General features: G+C 48.5%; 4 protein-coding genes across 4 annotated transcripts; 2 read left to right on the top strand and 2 right to left on the bottom strand.

Annotated features, from left to right (window-relative positions):
* Positions 1–5,617: 5,617 nt before the first annotated feature.
* On the top strand, positions 5,618–6,958 carry LDX57_007852 (uncharacterized protein; the record flags this gene model as incomplete). Its single annotated transcript, XM_046089569.1, has 1 exon — positions 5,618–6,958. One exon carries the CDS (start codon positions 5,618–5,620, stop codon positions 6,956–6,958), a length of 1,341 nt encoding a protein of 446 aa, XP_045945540.1.
* Positions 6,959–8,121: 1,163 nt separating this feature from the next.
* On the top strand, positions 8,122–8,897 carry LDX57_007851 (uncharacterized protein; the record flags this gene model as incomplete). The annotated part of the gene is made up of 3 exons (XM_046089568.1): positions 8,122–8,259; positions 8,306–8,791; positions 8,850–8,897. 3 exons carry the CDS (start codon positions 8,122–8,124, stop codon positions 8,895–8,897), a joined length of 672 nt encoding a protein of 223 aa, XP_045945539.1.
* Positions 8,898–10,388: 1,491 nt separating this feature from the next.
* LDX57_007850 (cytochrome P450) lies at positions 10,389–11,265 on the bottom strand (the record flags this gene model as incomplete). Its single annotated transcript, XM_046089567.1, has 2 exons — positions 10,389–10,751; positions 10,816–11,265. 2 exons carry the CDS (start codon positions 11,263–11,265, stop codon positions 10,389–10,391), a joined length of 813 nt encoding a protein of 270 aa, XP_045945538.1.
* Positions 11,266–16,699: 5,434 nt separating this feature from the next.
* Positions 16,700–17,995, bottom strand: LDX57_007849 (HNH endonuclease signature motif containing protein; the record flags this gene model as incomplete). The annotated part of the gene is made up of 3 exons (XM_046089566.1): positions 16,700–17,179; positions 17,227–17,552; positions 17,605–17,995. The coding sequence occupies 3 exons, from the start codon at positions 17,993–17,995 to the stop codon at positions 16,700–16,702; spliced, it is 1,197 nt and encodes a 398-aa protein (XP_045945537.1).
* Positions 17,996–21,365: the final 3,370 nt, after the last annotated feature.

Below are 21,365 nucleotides of genomic sequence, written 5' to 3'. Positions count from 1 at the left end.
CGATGTCTGGATTACCTTTCTTACCTTCAGTTGAGCCTCCCAGCAGGCTCGAGACATTATTAAATGCGTCTCCTACTTCTTTCCTCAACTTCCTTCGCAGTTCCGTCAGTTTTGGACAGTCCACTAGTACATGGGTAACTGTTTCTTGTGCGCCGCACGCGCACCGGTCGTCCTCGCGGAAGCCAAAGGTTTTGGCGTGGCTGGCTAGCCAATTATGGCCCGTGCGCAACTGCGTTAACAGGTACGCCTGGTTCCTGAATAGACTGCCGTATAGCTTTCTGGTATAAATCGCCGGTAGGGTGCCATCCACCTTCTTCAGGTGGTCCCCTTTACTAGATGATCTCCATTCCTGCTCCCACTGAGCGAAGATGGCGCTGCGAATGCGCGCTCTCTCCCTCGAGAGTAGCGGGCAGAAAGGATGGGTTTTCCCGGGGTACGCGGCGTTCTTAGCGAGTCGATCTGCAGCATCATTTCCTGGGTTGTTGCAATGTCCTGGTACCCATTGGAGGCGGAGCGCGATTCCCTTCACTTGAATCTCGGTGGCAGCCTGGAGGATCGCATGGACTATCCGTTGTCCAGACTGATTCCGAGCGCCTTGAATTGCCTGCAGAGCTGATCTGCTGTCGCAGAGGATTGTTGCTGTTACTTGTCTGCTTTCTAAGCCCCTCAATCGTTGAAGGGCGAGCTTGAATACCATGCTGACCGCATAGAAGATGCCAATCAGCTCGGCTACATGGACAGACCACCAATCCATTGGTCCCACCTGGACCTGTCGTGATTCGATGACGCTTAGGTTGCTGTCGAGTGCCGCAGCAGCAGCGCCAAGATGGCCCTCGCGTCCAGAGGCATCCGAGTATACAATGATGTGTGATGTAGTCCATAAAGCTTCGGCTCGCTCTCTGGCCTTTTCCCGGTCTAAGCCTAACTCGATCCCCGTAAAGGGATCAGGTCGCCATGGTGGTAGTGGACATGGGTCAATAATCTCTAGTCTATCCAACCTTTCCAGCTTCATGGTTTTCAGCGCTTCTGCAAGTGGAAAACGGGCCGATGTTCCGGCATTGTTTCTCCGTTTTTGGGCTCGTGAGAGCGCGCTCCAGATTGGATGATTGCGAGGCAGGGTGTGGAGTTTTGTGATAGTGTTCTGGGCCCGGTAGCGGAGGCGGAGGTGCGTTGGAAGGATGTGTGCTTCCACCTCTAGGGTTGCGGTTGCTACTGTTCTAAACGCCGACAGGGTCCGGATTAGGGCGGTTCTTTGCACGGTGTTCAGGTGTCGCATGTGCGTTTTATCCCGCAGGGGATTATGCCAGACCGTCGACGCGTAGTCCACGATTGGTGTCACACATGCTTGATAGATTTGGCGCATTTGTTCTGGGCGTAGATGCCGTAGCCCGGTCATTGCGATGGTCACCTTGGTAGCCCGTTTAATAGCTTGCTGAACATGCTCTTTCCATCGCATCTCATGGTCGAATACCACGCCCAGTAGCTTAGCAACGGGCGAAGGTTTGACGGTTTCCCCGTTCATGAATACGTGGCCTTGTAGTTGCTCGCTCTTTTTCCTAGTCAGGTGGATGAGCTCCGTCTTTTCCGCAGCAAAGCAGGACCCGGTCTGTTGCGCCCATGCTTCAATGCGGGGGATATCCTCGGACTGGATCTTGGCTAAATTCTCCTCGGTGGACCGGCCTACTCGCCAGCGGAAGTAGTCGTCAATGAAGGCAGAGGCACCACCCTGAAAGGTAACTGGTTGGTCAACTAGGTCAGAGTTGAAGAACGTGAATAGAATCGGTGAGAGGGGTGAGCCCTGTGCTAGTCCCGCGTTGGCTAGCGGTGCGACCTCGGTGCGAAAGTCATCAAACCCTATACTCGCATAGCGGTCGCTCATAAAGCTTGCGATCCACTTTCTAGCCATGGCTGGGATTCCTCTTGCCCGGAGGCGGATGTCGAGGCTTGTTTTGTTGACCCCGTTGAAGGCTCCTTTTAGGTCAAATGCGATGAGTGTCACGATTTTATTCTTGTACCACGCTCGGTCGATCGCGTTGGAAAGGACCAACAGGGCTTGTTCCGTGGTTCTACCTGATCTACCTCCAAACTGTGTCGCAGGCAGCAAATCATGCTTTTCGGCGAGGTATGATAGCCGCCGAGCCATAACTGCCTCGAGAAGTTTACCTAGTGTGTTAAGGAGTGATATCGGGCGATAGGCTCCTGGAATTGAGTAGTCTGACTTCCCAGGTTTCCTTAATACCACAATCTTTGCTCGCCGCCATCGATTAGGGTGGTATCCGAGATTAATTGATGCTGTGAAAATTCCAGTAATAAGCTGTTTCAAGAAACTCCAGAGCTTCTTCCATACGAGGGTGGGTAGTCCATCCTCGCCAGGGGCTGTAGAGCTTTTGGCTGATCTGAGAGATCTCTGGATTTCTAGTTCGGTGATTGGTGGCCAGGGAAGCTCTCTTGGAGCCTCGAGTAGTGGTGCTTGATCTGGGTCATCCATTTTGGGGAAGAAGGAGTCCAGGAAAGCCTGTGCCTTGTCTTTGTTGTCTATTAATTCATGACTGTCGACGTGTAAGGCCGGGATGCACCCCCAGGCTTCTCGCGGTTTCATATAGGTGGCGGCTTTCCAAAGCTTTCCTTCCCCGGCTGTGTCCAGGAATTGTTTCCAGTGTGACCTTTTAGCTTTTTCAATGGTACGGGTCCATTCCCGACGTTTTTGTTGCATTTCTTGAAAGAGGGTCACCGAGTGCATGTGTTCTCGTCCTCGTTCCGCACAGCTCTCTTGCCATTTTCGGCGTAGGTTGTTCACCTCTACTTGTTGGACCTTAAGGGCCGGCGTGAACCAGCGTTTGGCATAGGGCGATGGTCGTTGGTCTGGAGTGTGCCGCTCCACTGCTGCCGCTGTGATTTCAGTAAGTCTTTCGATTGTCTCATCTAGAGCAGGCCTCGTTTTGATGTCTTTCCATGGGCCCATCCGTAGAAGCACTTCCGTCCCGACCTTGCCCCACTCGGCTCGTTCGTACGCTTTCTTTGTCTTAGTGGTGTGCTGGTGATGGGTGCGAGGACTCCACTCCGAGTACGTTGCTCGATGGTCCGACCCGTAGCTATCATGGTACAGGCAACATTTGATGAGCAGTTCCGGTCGGTCTGTTACAGTCTGATCAATGGTAGTGCTTTTACCGGGGTTATTGAGGGGCCAGAAGGTGGCCGTGCTTCGTGGCAGGCATCCTTGCAGGTTGTGCACCTGGAAGAACGTGACAAGTTCACTTGCTTCCTCAATAAACCTTGGCTGTATGTTATTACCGCCCCACATCGGATGATGGCGGTTGAAATCCCCTGAGAGAATGACGCCTGTAGATTTTCGACCGTCACATCGAGCGGTTGATATCGTGTTTTCAATTGCTGTAAGTATTGGTTCTGCTGATCCTTCGCTAGGGGCGTGCAGCGGCACGCAAGGGATGTACACAGAGAAGAGAAGGATTTGAGATTCAGTCGTCCAGATCTTGATAGCAGTAATGTCTGGATGGTCACATAAGACCTGGCGATGTGAGGATGTGGAAATTCTTCGATTCACGTATATTAGACTGCGGGGTCGAGTTGTGTCGGCTTGGGTGGTTGGTCGATATAGGCGCCAGGCGCTATGGTTAACATGCGTCCGGAAGGTAGTGATAGACGGTTCCTGGATCAGGAGCACGTCAAGGTTCTGGCTTTGGTGGTCATTAAGCAGGGCTTCCATTCTTGGTCCTGATTTCATCATGTTCAGCTGTAGCACGCGGAGATTCGAATCTAACATTGCGGGTGATTGGAAGTCGCGGGGGTAGGGCACTGTTGGTCACCCGTTGGGTGTTCGCCGCTGCAGTCAAGGCACCGGGCTCTAATCCCTGGGGGGCATCGTTGTCGCTCATGCTCCCCAGCGCAGTGTCCACAGCGAGGGGTTTCCTTGCATGACCAGGCTAGGTGGCCGAACCGATGGCACCGAAAGCATCTCTTTTTCTTGATTTCGCAGCGCTCAACACTGCCAATATATCTTTGGCCTACCAGAAGGCCGTTGTCCAGGATCCAGTCTGCCCCCTCAGCAGAATCGAGCCAGATGCCGAGTGATGCGAACTTTCCTAGCGCCTTGTCTTTCTTCTTGAGCCACGCAACCTCCTCGATCCGGAAGCCGCGATCCGTCAATTCATTCTCTTCCATGATTTTCTCAATAGCTTCTGTATTCGCCTTCTCCAGGTCGAATTCCTCCGTTGGAGTGCGGTGAATCACGATACCAAATCGAGGCTTTACCAGTCGTGTGTTGTTTCCAAGCTCGCTCAACCATTCTGTGTTATTGCGGGCCACTTCGGTCGAAGCAGGGTCCTTGAATCGGATCACATATCCCGTTTTAGTGGTGCCGATTCCGGCCACTTGGACGTCCTGAGTGGAGGGCGCATTCAATAGTGCCGTGCGGATGTGGGTGTTAGCCGAGTCGGTAGGGAGGTATCGGCCAAAGGTGTTGCTGTTACTGTCGTCGTTGTCCCTTGGGTCTACCAAGGTCCGCTGGGTACTAATACGGACGCAGTTCTGGTCTTTACTTTGGCGCGATTGGGACGGTTGAGGTGGGGGATTCGCACTGTTAGCTGCTACCGCGGCCCATGATCTGGCTGGGGGTGATAGCGCGAATGTTTCGAACTGTGTTCGAAGTCCGCGTATTTCCTCCTGGAGCTTCTCATTCTGGTCCTGAAGAACGTTCTGATTATGCTTGAGCTCCTGTAGCTCGTCTTTGGTAGATTCGATGAGTGTGGTCTGGTGGTGGATGATGTCTTTCAGCGTGTCCACGAGCTTCCATACCTCCTTTGTGGTCACCCGGCCTGAGCCTTCGGAAGGCGTGAAGGTGTCGCCGCTTCTCGTTCGTTTGTATGGGACGAGAGGTGTCGTGGTGGTCACCCTGGGTTGGAAGTGTTCGACCGAAAAGCTGGTTGTCGTTTCTTGCGTGTTTGTGGGAGGTTCGGGAACCCCTGTCGGCGGGATCGCCATCGGGCCGAGACTAGTTCCCGCTCGGCACACAACAGCACCAACAGCGACGCGATGATAACTCGCGATGGATTGATATTGAATTCCCGGTTCTTCGTATCCAGGTTCCTCTCGTTGATGTACCTCTACTTATACTCCCTCAGGTACAGAGGAGCTCAAAACCGGATTCCTTACTTTGTATATAGAAACTTGTTTTCAAACCCTAATCACGTGGCATGCTAATCTATAAATAGATTACAAGTAAATAACATTTCTGTACTGTACAAGTAATAATACATTGCCTCGTAAGACTTTGGTATCTTACATACATAGGCGTAGTATCAACATTCTGGAAGGTTCGATCCTAGCGAGACCGCCTTCGAACTGGCCACTTGTCCAGAAGCCTTTCTTCCCTTCCGTGCATCTCGTGGCCGTTGCACTGCTGAGGCCTTGGTACCCTCAGGTCATCTAAAGCGAAGTTGATGGGCAAAAGATCGATGATCCAGGTGAACTTTCTACATTTCCAACATTTGCTCATCATTATGCTGCGGCCCAGTGTTCCTAGGCGTCTTGTTGGACACGTTCAGTCATGGGCTAACTCCTTGCAGCTTGTCTGCTTAGGTTTCTATCAAACAACGGGACAATGACCAATAGATCTCCCAGCTATGATGATGCTTATCAATCTCGGATGACCGACCCATGGGACACTCCCGAACATGCACCCACTCCCGGTTACTTTGGTCGTACACCTGCCACCTTGTTATCTCCCAGCCCCGCCCCGGAGCCTGGCCTGCAGCCTGATCAACTAGGATTCCTCCCACTAAGTCAATGGGAGGAAAGTATCGACTACGATGAGCAACCACCTAAATACATCTGCTACACTATCGCATGGAAGCTTGTACTCAACCGCAAGACGGTGGGTAAAGTGACTGAGGAAGATTTGGTCGTAGCACCCAGTGAGTACTGGGAAGAAAGTCTGAAAGCAGATGTCGACGACATGCTGCGGACGAAAAAGAAACGTCACAAGCGGGTTCGGTCTGAAGGCACGGCCATTACGGTTTCTGTAGACGACCGGTCTCAGAGAGACCTCGAAAAATTCTACAATTCTGATATTAACTGGACACTAGTGGAGAAGCAGTTACGTAAATGGAGCAATTTGCTCCGCATCGGCAAGAAGATCACTGTCATTATTGCCTTGAACTATAGGTATGATGATGTTGATGACGCTCCTATCACGTCCGCATCACGAAGAGTCGAAAAGAGAGGCCGTGGATCAAGGACTACAAGAATGCTCGCTGAACGCGAGGAATGTATCAACGCGGAAGAGGAGAACACTGGACAGCCTTCGACCTGGAGTCTGGTGTATGAGCGTATGCGATGTCATGTCCGCTCATGTCCTCTGAGATCTGATTGGTGCTGGGAAGACCCTAGGGACAAGAAACATTATAAACTCCGAGCCCCACACCTAGAGCGACTTATTGACCATGTCGACGGAGGGGGCAGTTTAGAGAGTCATGAAGACGTTCCCGATGACATACGTCGAGACGTGGTGCTGGAAAGCCAAATAGGGAGAAAATCCAGGAAGATGGATAGTTTGCCAACGGCGGGGGTACCATATCCTCCAATCAACATTAATTTGATGTCCGCTGAAACGGCCCGGGCTTCCACGATTACGCCGTCGCCACCCAGGTTCCCACCAGATGGGTGTCTCCACATTCCTGGGCCGCGTGAGGAAGCAGTGAGAGATTATTGCAAATGGCTGGAATCACAGGTAACTGAGGAGGCGTACAAAGCCGACTTTCGACGAATTTGTCGAGTCATTCTGGAAAACCACTTGGATCTGGAACTTATCTTCGAAGATCCCGACTCTGGATTCTTTATTCAACAGGGGATTAAGCTTGGAACTGCTCGCCGGTTCCTTCGCGATATACACCAATGGGCTGGATCGGCAGAACCACATCAGGGATCTGTTGAAGAACAATAGAGGTTATAGTTATAAGAGCGTGTGGCGGGTTCCACATGGTTCAGTTGGGTGATATATATTTTGGCATTGTTTTGGACGTTAGAGAAACTAATCACATCGCATGTCTCAGGTGATCTGAACAACAAACAGAACTTTGAGAGCGTATTTGGGAGAACCTCCACGCATGAAAAGACGTAGGGGCCTAATGTAGAGACCAATGATCGTCTTCAGCCGCTAGCATACCAAGGTACCATAGCCCTAGCAATACTGAAAACCTCTCAGCACCTCCACTCGACCATGGAATGGGTGTAGCAACCGCTAAACGACCATTTGTGTCCAGCCGTTTCACTGCGACAAGCTCCGCGTTCGAGAGAATAAAACCGTGCTGCGCTTTGTGCTGTTCCATATAGAAATTGACTTGGGCCAAAACTTGTCTGTACTCTCGTTGGTCGGCCAGGTCTTGGGAGAAGCGCATCGAAGATTTCCATTTCCAAGACACCTTTAAATCCCCAGGCGCTCGATTGACTCCTGTTGAGAGACTAGCACTAACTACGATGAATGCTGCGTCTGGCCTGAATTGATCGATTATCCGTGCAGAACCCCCTCCGTCGATTGTGACCTTAGAAAGATGTCTTATTCGGAGCTCTGGCTCGAGTTGTTCAAATCCTGCTCGGAGGCCGCGCCTCAACCGGTTCATAACGAGATCTGAGAAACGAAGATGGAAAGTGGGTTCATCTCTCAGTGGGGCGGGAGGTGAAGTAAACGGATCAGGCCGAATCTGAGTCGAATTCAATAATCCGCCATATCGCTGGATGATGGTTGGGTAGCTGAACTCAGGCCACGAAACAATCTGAGTGATATCATCTGCATTATATTGTGGATTTGTGGTGTTAGGGCCTGGATTAGTCCCTTGCGTTGGTATAGTCGGGAGAGCAACGGAGAGATACTGCAAAAGTGATTGAGTTTCCATTTCGAGTTTTATGGAAAACCACATAGAAGCAAGGGCGAGTCTTACCATGGTTCGGGTTCTGGGATGCGGGGCGTTTGAGGCGTTTGAGATGGGATAGTCACATGACCCCAAAGTGCTTTATGTAATCTAGGGAGGTGCGATATTGGGTTCGACCTACCCTGCTCGATCAGAACTCATTTAAACCACAACTCCCCGCCTCCATGTAGCTCACGCAATGGCCATGGGACTGCAGGGCGATTACTCGCTTGATTTAGATCCCCGTGATCTTGTCATCCAACGTGAGATTGGCCGCTCGGAAGCTTCGACGGTATTCGAAGTGCGAATATGCGGGAAGATACGCGTGATGAAGCTGGTCAGTCAAGCTATTTTACTATTTTAGGATGACACTGACATATCAGTTCCATGATAATGGTGATCCAGGGTATAGCAGAAGAGGTCGAGACCTGAATCGTTTCCGCTGCGAGCTCAATGCGTATCGTAACCTCCTTGAATTCGGCGTGTGTGAGCGTGGCTTTGTTCCGTTCTTTTACGGCTATATCGATCGACTTGATCCATCTCCTTATCATCATCAGCTGAACCATTTTAAAAAGGATAAGTTCCTTCCGAGAGCAATTGTACTTGAGTACATCCCGGAAGTAGAACGGCTCAATTGCCTGAATTATTCCGACGATCTGTTTCGTTACGCGGTTGATGGAATCAGAGAGATCCACGATGCACATGTCCATCACCATGATATCTATCCCAAGAACATGCTCGTTGTATCCGGTACCAGAATTGTGTGGATTGATTTTGATGTTGCGACAACATTTCAGGATATGGGTACTTGTGAGCAAAAATATTGCGAGTATGAAGTTGAGCTCGTCAAGAGTTTTGGAAAGCTGTTGGTCTGTATATCCCCTTTACAACAACAATCAATCAGATACTGACTGTCATGATATCCAGAAAGACGATCAGTTACAGGGCCTACCCCCAAACACGAAGTATTATTGATCCAGAGCGCTCGCAATATGACATGATCTGATAGCAAAAACACATCAACATATAACTCTAGAAAGTGCATTTTCATGCCGTTCTTTCCACCGTTAAACCTGCATTTCGAAAATGGCCTTCGGCACTCTCCTTCCTTGCACCAACTTCGTGAAGGCATCTCCGAAGAAAGACATGAAACCCCTCCCTGAGGGTCCTGTGGGAGGTTGGCCACACTTTCTTTATATGACACTTAAGCTCGGCAAAGAACTCTTCGATAGGATTGAAGTCCGGGGAGTACGGCGGCAAGTACAGGAGCTTAACCCCTGCATTAGCGCACAGCTGCTTGACCCTATCGGAATGATGGAACGATGCATTATCCATAACAAGAACCGATTTCGGCTCTGGCCATCTCCCACAATGCTGTAGCAGTTGCTCAATAAAAAATTCGAAAAATATAGCATCCGTTGACCCCGTAAATATGCGGGATAATAAGATACCGTCCTGTGTGTATGCCGGTAGTATCTGGTAGCGTTCGCCCCGGTGGAATTTAGATATTTGGACTGGTGTCATTCCTGAAGGAGCCCAACCACTCCGTCGATATCCCACACGCTTATCACACCCGGATTCGTCAACAAAAACCAAATGGTAGGAACGGAACTCAGATAGTTTATGCTGGTAGAAATCCCGTAGTTCAGGATTCTGTTCCCTTGCTTTTTGCTGGGCCTTCTTCCTAGTCCAACCGGCACTGGCAAGGGCACGTTTGACACTGGACGGCGAAGGCAGAGCACCAAATTCGTCCCATAAGTAGATGGCCATCTCTTCAACGTATAGGGTGGGTTTTTCGGTGAGGTGACCAAGAAGGGCATCAAGCATCACGGGAGTAATGGTCGGCGGTCGGCCGACACGGACTGGGGGTGATCTTGCGCTGCCGAATAATCTCATCTTCCTGCGTATCTTAGAAACGGAGCGTTCACTACATTTCGCTGCCTGGGCAATTTGTGATATCGTGAGTGCTTTCTTGCTGCATATCATATGAACAATCATGTTACTCTGCCAGGAATCGAGGTTTCTCGCCATATTGCGGTGGGTTGTTTGAATGTTGATGGCTCCTGACCTGGCGACGTCATGGCAGTTGGAGTTTAATTACAGAATTGTAACAATACGGGAACAAAACAGAAGATTCAAGTACGAATTCGTTTGGTTCAGAGGAGCTGGTATGCGAAACATAGGTTAAAATACACGCTTGCCATATATGGAGTAGCGTATCTTGGCACTTAGGGTTCGAAAGGCAGTCGTTGTATATTCAATATGGAATCCCGTTTCGAACCCCTCTGTAATGTATGGCTTAATATAAAGTTGTATTCACTGCCCGCCAGTGCGTTTATAATGTAGGGAATACATATAGACTTAGACGGTAATTTATAGGGTTGTTACTGCTTAAAACCACTTGGTTTCACCTGTATGACCTTATAAATAACACTGACTTCCTCTTAACAGCACAACAGTTCTAGGTTAGTTCCGAAATGCTGCGTCCTTCCGAACTGGAGTCAGCTTTATCATAAGCGGGCCTTTCTCCCATATGAAGTAGATCCGCTGCGTCTCATCCCAATGCTCGTACCCCTTTACTAATTCCAAATCAAAGTTCAGTAGCAGTCGAGACATAATCAGCCTCATCTCCGCATAGGCTAGATTCTTCCCTATACAGTCCCTTGAGCCAGTCGAAAAGGGCTTAAATGCGGCCTTATTGTCAGTACTGAACCTGTCGTCATAATAAGGGTGGTCCTGTGGCAACCAGCGCTCCGGGTTGAAGGAGTCTGGTTCGCAGAAGTTCTCTTCGGAATGGTACGCTGCCCACTGGTAAACTGAGATGATAGTCTACCATTATTGTTAGCCTTAACCGTCTCCTATCTATTTATCGGCAACATTCACATAAACTTACACCAGCTGGAATATAATGTCCAGCAATTGTATCACCAGGCGAGATCCTCGGAGGAGTCTCGGCGACAGGCGGGTAAACCCTCAGTCCTTCCTCAAGGCAAGCATTAAGATAGTGCAGGCGGGCTGTCGACCTTATACCAATCTCATCCTCTGACCTGAATGCTGAGCGGATTTCCTTCGTCAACCTAGAGTACGCGTGCGGAGTCCGGGTAAGGTAGAAAGTTAAACCAGACAGGGCACTAGCAGTCGTCTCACTCCCAGCAGCGATCAGAAGCCTTCCATTCTGCACAATCTCCGAATGGGTCATGCCCTTTTCGGGCTCGTTATGCCGCAAGATATAAGTCATTATATCCTTGCGGTCCTCAGCAGGACCCAGAGCAATTCTCTTCTCTGCTTTCTGACCTGCAAATTCCTTAAACATCTTCCGCTTCTCTTGCGCTTGTTGGCCCATCATCACCCAAACCAGGGGTTTGAGAAGCGGATAGTGCGTAATGAATTGCAAATTAGCAGAAGCTTTGATACCACTAAAAATCATTTCAACCCAGGGATGATATTTTCCTGTCGCAAGACAATCAAAGGGATCTGCAAAGGCAAGATCCCCCACAATATCGAAAGTTGTATAATTAAACCACTTCACCATATCGATATGCAATGAGAAGTCGGTAACTGCCTCCCTCTCACTCCTTTTGCTGGCCTCCCTCAACCGACGCAGAAGCATGTCTACGTACACTTTAATATGAATCTCCTGCTCATATATAGCTGTTTCAGAGAAAGCATATGAAAGCAATCGGCGCTGGCGACGATGGTCGTCCCTGTCTGCCGCAATGATAGATCCAGGATTCTGGAAGAATCGTTTGTCCTTGGTGAATTCAGGTCGAGAGCCAATACGACGTGCGAAGATTTCTTGCCATGCTATTTCTGGAGCAACGGCGAGCCGGTCTGGTGAGATACGAACAAAGGAACCGTACTTAGAGTGCAGAACCTTAATATCCTTTGAAAACCGGCCTTGGATTTTGTCGGAGTATAGGAAGGGGAGGAATGATATTGCGTGCAATTTTGGGCCAGGGAATTTGGAGAGTGGGTGGAAGTAAAGCCTGTAGATGATGATGGAGAGCCGAAAGGCCAAAATCTCGAGAATATGTCAGCGAAAAAGAGCTAAAAGCGTGAGAAATTTTACGGAATTATATGGAGATAAAGGGGGCAGAACAGGGAGGCCAACCAAAATTGCGAGAAATATAGCTCCCTCAAGCAAGAGTTGGGAGACTTTTCCGCTACCCCCGCGAACTGGATAGTGCTTCATCGCAAAGAGGCTATATCAATGGATAAAGGAATATATGGCGCAAGGTTTTTAAGGAGAATGGGATATATTTTCCACCCTCTCAGACTTGGAGTTGGATAGATGAACGGGTGTTCTCCTCAGACTCAGTAGCACGGAGATATTTCATTCTCTGTTCAGCTGGGACTACGGGGTATTATTAGTACGACGCAGCTTGAAGCTACCAGGAGCAGAGTAAGCGAGTGTATGGTAAAGGCTAGTACCAAATAATCAAAATAAACAAAGCTAGTAATTTTTTGGGGATGGTAGTTTGGCCGCAATGGGTCACCTGGCGCTACAGTATTGCAGGAAAATAGCACGTATACCTGCAAGACCGTAGCATCAGTGTGGGGCCCGTCCGCTCACCCCTGTGGAGGGACCAGGCTGCGGCAAATCCGCTCCGTTGGATGTCAAAGTCATATCCGCATCCGCAATCTGCGGATGTTGGATACCACTTCAACATCCTCATCCAACTGCTGGATATCCACGGACATCCGTTGGATGTCCGCGAAATCCAATTATTATCCGCACTAGCATAAAATTCGCTAATTTAACCTATTTTGGCACTTCATGTGATCCTAATACAGCTGACCAAGCAATCGTTTTCCCGTCAGATTACAGATGTATCGGTATGTCATGGTTATTTGTGGTAGAATTACCATCTTATGTGATCAACCAGTGGAAGTAATATGGAATATGAATATATTCAAGAAGAGATTATATTCTCTTAGCTACATGTGATATTTTAACTCCCAAACGATATACTGCGTGGTAGTATTTTTGATTTATCGGTGTGTTGGTTGTCGTTATTTTGGTTGCCATGAAAAAATGTATATTTTGGTGAGTGAGCATTGGTGAAGATTCTATGGAAGAAGACCATAAAAAGACATTACGCTGAATTTGCTATAATCAAACGAAATATTCCTAGATATAGAATCTTTAGAGCTTAAAGAATTAGGAAATGCAATTTTATCAGTAGATAACAATATAAAAATATAGTGAGAACATGGTATATTTATTGAAATTGTTGGACTTGGTGATTTTGAATTTGCTCAAATGTGGATAGTAGTTGGATATCCAACAGTTGGATGCGGATGCGGATATGACTTTGACATCCAACGGAGCGGATTTGCCGCAGCCTACACGAGGTGTGCAACTATCAAGCAACATTATAGAGGATGATTAATGTGAGCAGGCCCATCTAGGGAATATATCATTGTTTTTCTTTTGCGCTGGCGGTGCACCGCCGCACGCAGGATGCCCCAATATCGGTTTGTACCCGCCAAACACTTTGATAGTATTCATTTTCCGAGATCATGTGGGATATGGCAATGTGCTAAGATACATATCACATAATGTTCCGCCCGCATGGATCGTAATATCAGAAAACGAATTTCATTCTACTCTTACACACATGTAACCACCGACAATAACGATCCTCGGGGCAGATGGTATAACTTTCATGATAGACATCGGGCGGTAATGTGACAGGCAATGCCAGCTAATAACAGGCAGTCCCTGATGAACGCAACATTTAGGTGCGGTCATCGACCTCAACTACTCGGGTGAAGTCCAGAGAAGGATCTGCCGACCCGTAGATCGCTTGGTTTAGAGTAAATAGCACAGAGTACAATATATCAATCGGCCGAATAGTACCACATGATAATCGAACCAGCGTTTCCAAAGGCTTGCAAAAATATGACGAATAAAATCTAAAAGGCAACGCAGTGACATGTATAGGATGTTCTCTTCTACGGCATATAATTTACCATGGATTAAAACGATGGTAGGATCTGGCATTTTGAGACTTGAGAGTGCTGGTACACTTGGCCAATCTGGTTGTTTGCAAACCGTCCGAAACAACAAATTAGAAAGGATGATGGCGGTAATTCAAGAATAAAACCGGTATTTTACGGTACTTATCCCCTTGTATATTCCAACTTGCTACCTAGTTGCACCGCATTGCTTGCCGTCGGTGGCCCCCCAGAGGGGCCTATACGTGTCTGGCTTGAAAGCAGCAAGTGATTCATCTGTCGGGTACTCAGATTCACCGCCATACACCGTTACAAGAAGTCCTGGGACTTCAGTAAGCGGAACTTCACCAGAAAGCTGTGAATTACTGTCAGTGGCTGGGCATCAGTTTGAGGATGAGCAGACACCGATAATCATACCTTGGACACGGTCCAACGAAGTTGGCTCTCCAGTAGCACTTCAACATGTCCTTGTTCTAAGTTCTCCGCATCAGGATACCCAGGGTCTGTCACTAGCCCGTGCAAAGGAAGTGTAATCGGCACTTGAGCCTTTGATTTTACACCACTCTGCTACTGTGCTGCACAATTACTGCAGTCAGGCAACCCAGGGGCAACAAAATTAAAGAAGGAGCCAAGGTGGCGAGTCTCTCCTATCTTGCCTGGTCTATCCTTTGCCTTTACATGAAAGACCACTTTGTATGGCTCGCCATTTAAGGCATAACTATTTTTCACCCGGGTCAGAAACAAGTAACAAAATTTGTATAATATATACATACCGATCATATTCAACGTTGATGACGTAGTCTTGGAAGCGATGAACGTCAATGCCCTTAGGCAGATGTCTTCCATCGATCGTCTCTACCTTCAGCTGTGTAATTCCCCCACCATATTTTTCTCTTAGGGCCTTTTTGAGTTGATCGACGTTGGTTTTAAGTAATTCCGGATAGGTGTAGCCGAGTGGTTCCCAGTATCGTGTGTCGTTCGAAGAATAGAGCTTTTTCTCGGTATCTCTATGGAACGGCGGTAAGGGCCCGGACGGATCGAAAGGTATGGTACCGTCATCCTCCCAGGTATTGTCGAACCACTTATCAGGATTCAGATATTGCCAAATGGCGAGGAGTCGGTCGACGTTGCTGGCCTATTGTCAGCCTATAATTGACTATAAGAGCAAGTGGGATCATTACCAGTGATGCAACCAGAAAATGGGATCAAATGATGCGACAGGCACGTATGCCATATGGCCCACTCTCACCAGGTAACTGACCCCATCTCCCACCCTCGTATCTCTCCGGCTTCTCACCTGTCATTCTTCTACCTCATAATGACTTCGCCAAAATCAGGCTAGGAAGCAAGGTTGACAACAAGAATGAAACCGATGGGAAGAAAATGGAGGGGGCCCGAGTACCCCTCAAGCGAAGCAGTGCGCTCTCCTTCCCTTTTGCTAACACGGAGGGAACGTACCACTGTAGAACCATGGGATGTACACGCGAGACCACGGTTCTGGAGCATTCATGGCCATACGTGAGTGGAGTTTCCACACATGCGATACGAACGCACGCGCAGGGCCATGATTTTGGAGCATTTATGGTTGTGTGTGAGTGGAGCTTCTATGCATGCGTTATTGACGCGCAGGCACGGCCACGGTTCCCGCAACTATGGTTTATATATGCAGTGATGCGCCGGCGTGTAGTCCGCACGCACATACCTTTGCCTTCATAACATTCTAGAGGCTGGTATTGTTGAGAGAGTTGAACCTGCAGAGGTTGATTAATTAGAGTAAGCTATTCTCGATTGCCTGGCTGTACAAGAGAGGCCTCTCCGTAGTAGTCAGCTCTAGTAACTACTTGTGCAGTAGCTACTAGACCCATAGCGAAGCCAGTCTCGTCAAAAAAATTGAAGATATCTTCCTGCGTGATCCCAGATTGCATTTTAGTGATTTGTACGCATTCAAGCCACTCTTGTATAATCTTAGGATCTTCGTATTTAGCACATCCATAATCGTAGCTTCGAGTATAGCGAGTCTTTAAGCGATATTGTCGTTTAATAAAGTTATAAACCCATTTGTCTCCGACTGATTGGGTCGTATATGCGAATGTCGGGGAGGGGCTCCACGTCGATTTAGCAATAGATTCCATTGTACGAGCGATTCCTCTTCATTTTGAGTCATTTTATGACTATTGGCGCGTGTTTCTGAGCGTGTCGATATACCGCGTAGTCGTCTGCGGAGGGTTGTTTCGGGAATATTATATACGCGAGCTGCTTCACAAATCCTAGAGATTTCTGCTTTGAAAAAACCAGAAACCACTAAGAGGGCCCTACCCTCTTTCTCTTTCGAATTTTTCGAAATTTGAAGCGCTTTGGAGGCATGGTGGGTAGTTGAATCAGGAAAGGCAAGGCAACGCGTAGATTTTTGATTAGGTCCGCCGCTCGCTTACCAGATACGTTAGCGAATTTTATGCTAGTGCGGATAATTATTAGATTTCGCGGACATCCAACGGAGGGCATTTGCCGCAGCCTACTTCAACCTAAGATCGCAACCAAAACCGTACTGCAGTCTAGATGCAATTATGTTGAATGATTGACAATCGATGCTTTCGGCTTAAGGCGATGAAATGCTGGATTAGTCAGCTCCCGCGGCCACAATCGGTCAGGTTCGGAGTGCCGAGGAGTTAGTTCGAGAAATGGGCTTGCATACAGAAAAGCGATACATTACGCCATAAAGAGACAGCCGTCTGAAGCCAGAGAACAGTAGCATACAAGCAATTCACTGTGAGACCCTTAAACAGTCCTGTAATTATCAACGATCACCTCACCCATCCCTAGCAAACAACCATCTGGTGAAATTCAGACGCAAGTTTATAACGAACGTAATCATCAATTCGAGTAGACCCGTTCGAGAAGACCTCACCTTCTTCAATATCCTTCATATCCTCGATAAATTTATCGAGATATTCACCCGCAGCACTAAGGTGAAGTATACGCCCGATAGCACGATGCAGTTCCAGAAGTTGGGAAGAAGGCGGGTCTATACTTCTGTCGGTGGTGATATAGAGCGTACGGGTGACAGGAAGCTTTTGGGCTCGAAATCCGCGATTTGTATTGACATAGTCAATCTTGTACGTGTATTGCTGACCCTGGACTGGTTCGAACGCGATCTCAAAATTACCGAACAATTGATGAAGATCATGGGTCAAAGTGAGCGCATTCATCTCCCGGTCAATGTCAGTCCCGCTGATGAGGTAGACAGCGCCCGGGTTGAACATCTTCAGAATCTTGTGGGCTATTTGTTTTCGCTCAGTCTAGAAGACCTGTCAGCAGAAAGTCGAAAATATCAATAATGACGTACTAGTTTCGACTCTCCGGCACTGTCACTATGAGACATGAGAGAATGAGGAATGATATGCGCAACTTCTAGATTAGTCGCGTCTTCGGCTTCCGGCAGTAAAGGGTTCCCGTCATCATCCTGCACGTTTTCTCCATCAGACTTGTATCGCCTTTCAGCCTCCCTGACATCGAATTTTCGCGTTACCACACATCGATGCCGATCACGTGCAAGGCATGTTTTCCGCAAATTAGAGATGCGCTGCGGGGTACCAATAGCTTGTTCTGACTCTTTCAGACGAGAAACTGATGCCGGCGTAGGTTGAGGAGTCTTTGCGGCCAATGTTTTAACTAAGTAGAGTAAGAATTCCACGGTTCAGGTACTTAGGTATTAGCGACATACGTGGTAGGAAGAAGTTATCCATCAGATAACCAGCGAAGTTGACCAGACTCCGATAAAGAACATTCCGTTCTTCGGAAGTCCATCCCTGAAAGCCTTGTAACCCTATGAGCGTCTCAGCCAGACTGGTTCGTGTGACTCCAAGTCGTTCGTGTTCGATGAAAGAGAAAAAGAGTATCAGAAACTCGTCTTTAGCATTGACCCCCCCCTTCGTGAGGCGTAGAAGCGTTATTGGTTTGTAATCATTGTTGGATGCCTGCGATGGCTCGAAATTGTCCATGAGCCTGTCAAAAAGCTTAGTGGCTTCGTCATGCTCTTCCTGCGCCAAGCGTTGGGATGGAGGAAAGATGACCCCTTCCAAAGATGTACGATGCCGCTTGAGCGGAGCAGCCATAGTAACTTAAAATGATTGTAAATATGTTTGATTCTGGGTATGCTATTATGGGATTTGTACCGATGTCGTCTTTGATCTGAGAGTTTGAGGAGGAATAGCAGCTCTTATATTGACTGGAAGAAGGGCCTTATCAAGCCGGGCATATTGACCGGTTCCGGCTTTACTATCTTCCGTCACCCAGACCGACCCACTCCACTGCGCAAGCGTCCTTCCGGCAAAACCCATACACATCAGAGAGATCCCGTCATAAGAGAACCGGCGCCGAAGTCGCAGGCCGCCAACTAAGACTGGCATGAATGTCTCTTGGATTGGGGCAAGACGTGAATGCACGAGCTCCTCTTTCTGGATCTGGTCCACAAATTCTCTCAGTGCGCCTTTGCCTACAAATGTATAACTGTGAGACCAGAGCGATTTTGAAAAGAGCCCCACATCTACCATGCATGTACAGCGATTCGCACCCTTAATTCGTATCAGGCCGCAAAATATCACTGGAAAGCTGCTGCTTGTGGCATCGGATGAGGGTTGTCCGACTTACTTGATGCCGATCAATCACGTGACCAGACACGTTGGGACTAGATGGTGGTGGTGATGTCATTTACCCCGACCCCTCGCGTAAGCGATATGCAGGCTACTACAACTATGTCTCTGCCCTCATGTCTCTATTTAGGGCTGTTGCGAATGGGGGCACCGGATTGTGTTGGAGGCTACGAAGCCTCCTAGGATAGATGAATAGGTTCCGCCGAATCATGGCAATCCCGGAGGACAGCGGCCTGCTTCCTCGGATATGGCTCCTCACTCATAGGAACCCAGACCCGGGTTCTCGAGCGAGCAACCGTTCTAAAGAACAGATACATTAATCCTGCAGTATCCTTTCAATATCGTGGGACTCGAAGGCCACCATAGGCCCTGTTCTTATTGCCAGAACGTGCAAGATATTTATCCGCGCAATTACCATAAAGCATGGCTGTCACCTTCGCTTATTTCAAAGTTACACGTGATTGGCTTATTATTCCAACCATGGCGAAATATCAGTGTCTCACAGATTATTCTCCGTTCTGGGTCAATCCTTTATACCGCGACACCTGCATTGGCTTGAATGATGATAAACCCTGTCCTTGCGCCCTGAATATCTGCCGCCGCCAGCATGCCAAGATTTGCTTTTACTATCTGCAATTAGAAGCGAACAAGAAAACATATCTTCAGACTATAGCAAAGTTTATGGTATGTGAAAATCACAGCCACAGCGCCAGCGACATTGCCAAAAGCTGGATGCGAGATAGCACGTAGCAACGAATAATTCCCATCTCCAACTTGCCAGAGACAAATGCAATACACGGAAGCCGGCAATCTCCAAGGTTGGCTCATCATCACAGCCCCCCAACGTTCTGGAAAGCAATATTCAACAATGAGTTCGCTAGCACAGCCCGTTTGGCCCGAGCCTATCGCGCGTCTGAATCTTCGGCCATGCTGTCTTCATGATGGCCATATCCAACAAGTCAGGAGACGGGGAATAGACGGACACTTACTCATGAGACCATTGCATTCGCAAGGACATATCATATGTCCTGTCAAAAGTGACCTTGCATGATATGATGTAGAGGGCTCTTGTGTCTACCCGCCCGTGGTATTCCGTTCACACCGAGCTTCTCTGCATTGCTGTGCAACTTTGGAGGGGGGTGACCTTGTCCCATCGTCTATCTGGGTTCCATCCAGGCCAGAAGAGTTGATTGTGTATACTAGCTTAGCCACTATCATTATAATTTAACATTTGGTTTCTGCCCGCCTTGGTACTGTTTCAAGCGCGATATGAACGGGGTTGACGGCCGACCAACGTGCAGGATAAAAATATGTCGAATGTGGATGGCTAATGTCTGTGCTGGCTGCTACAAGGCACCTAGGCAGCGGATTGGCATTGTAGCACGAGAGTGATAATCTTGGCGTTCAGACGACACGAAATTCCGAGTCAGTGTCTACACCGTGCCAAACTGCATGCGCCAGTATCTGAGCCCTTGTCGACACTGCGGGCCACTTAGCCACACAACGGCAACTCGGTGGATGAGTAAGTTCTGCAGCAGGGCACGACGCTTGATGAGTAGTCGATGCACCTCCGCATGTCGGATGCAGGCGATCTTAACCCGCAGTCGATGGAATAGGGCCAATGGTGCTCGCAACGATGACATTGAAATGGGTTCGAAATTCTTGGTCCAACACGGGCACCATGGTATGCAGTCCTATCGCCTCGAGGTAATACCATCCGGTCAGTCGGCAGGATTTTGGGATGCTAAACACACGCAGAGACAGAGCGTTCCAATCGCCGCTTTAGAAAGGGCCGCTAATTCCACAAGGTTAGCCGATGGCCTGGCGGCGCTCGGGCCAAAAGAGCGATATCGCCCAACATGGAACAAATACGTACCTCGCGCAAGACTTTTTGCGTCCATTGGTGCATGATATTTGACGTTGGGTCACGATCGCAGTGATAGCCTTTTGTTTTTGCTTGCCCGAGTTGTAATCCTGTCTCATCGGATTCCTACGCATTGCTTGGTCTAATGTTTTCGAGCCTATGGTCAAGTAGGTGGAACCCGTGCATCGTGTCGCCTAAATCTTCTGCTTCCAGATGATTCTCTCTATCAGCTTTTGTTTTGTATATGATAAACCACCAGAAAGTCGGCCGATGAAGCCAGAAACCTTGTTTTTACCCTCTCACGTGGATTCTGCGTCGGTCGCGTTTTTCTTTAAAATCTGGTTCGCAGTCTGCAGTCATACCCGCAGTGGGCGAAATAAACATTGTATCGACTCGCCCGATGCACTGATTAACTGCATACTCTTGTGCCTCATTAAGTCGTCTGCTTGGTCGATGGCTAATCGAACGAGATCAACGGATTGAAGCGGACCCGGAGTCGGCGTACTGACGCGTTCAAATCATGGGCGAATCGCGTGGAAATGCGACTAATTTGTTGACCTCTAATGGAATCACAGGCCTCAAAAATGAGCTGTTCAGCTTCTGGACATGCACCTGTCATGGTGGTGCTTTTTAAGAGCAGAAAAGAGGAAAACGACGGTCGAGACCGGAGCACCAGCACGCGGGATAGTGGTGGGGAGACTACAAAAGGGGAAGTCAGGTGTTGAAGGGCGACGTCTTGGCAAGCAGAATGACTATACCAAACGAATGAATTGAAGGTTGTCTTCTCTAACTATATGATCAAGAAACCGATATTTATGCAGTCTCAGGGGCTTCAGGATCAATCATAAAATGAGCTGAATTGCATGATCTTATACCATACGATTCATATTAATCGGGTTGCATGATCAGTTTGGTCAAGCAAGGCGATGACCTCTTGCTTAGTCAACTCCGCACTTCAACATCAGGTTA

This window comes from Aspergillus melleus (genome assembly GCF_016097325.1).
Source record: "Aspergillus melleus strain CBS 546.65 chromosome Unknown contig4, whole genome shotgun sequence".
Classification (NCBI taxonomy): Eukaryota; Fungi; Ascomycota; class Eurotiomycetes; order Eurotiales; family Aspergillaceae; genus Aspergillus; species Aspergillus melleus.
Note: the sequence above shows the minus strand (reverse complement) of the source record. Positions and strands in the feature narration are given on the sequence as shown.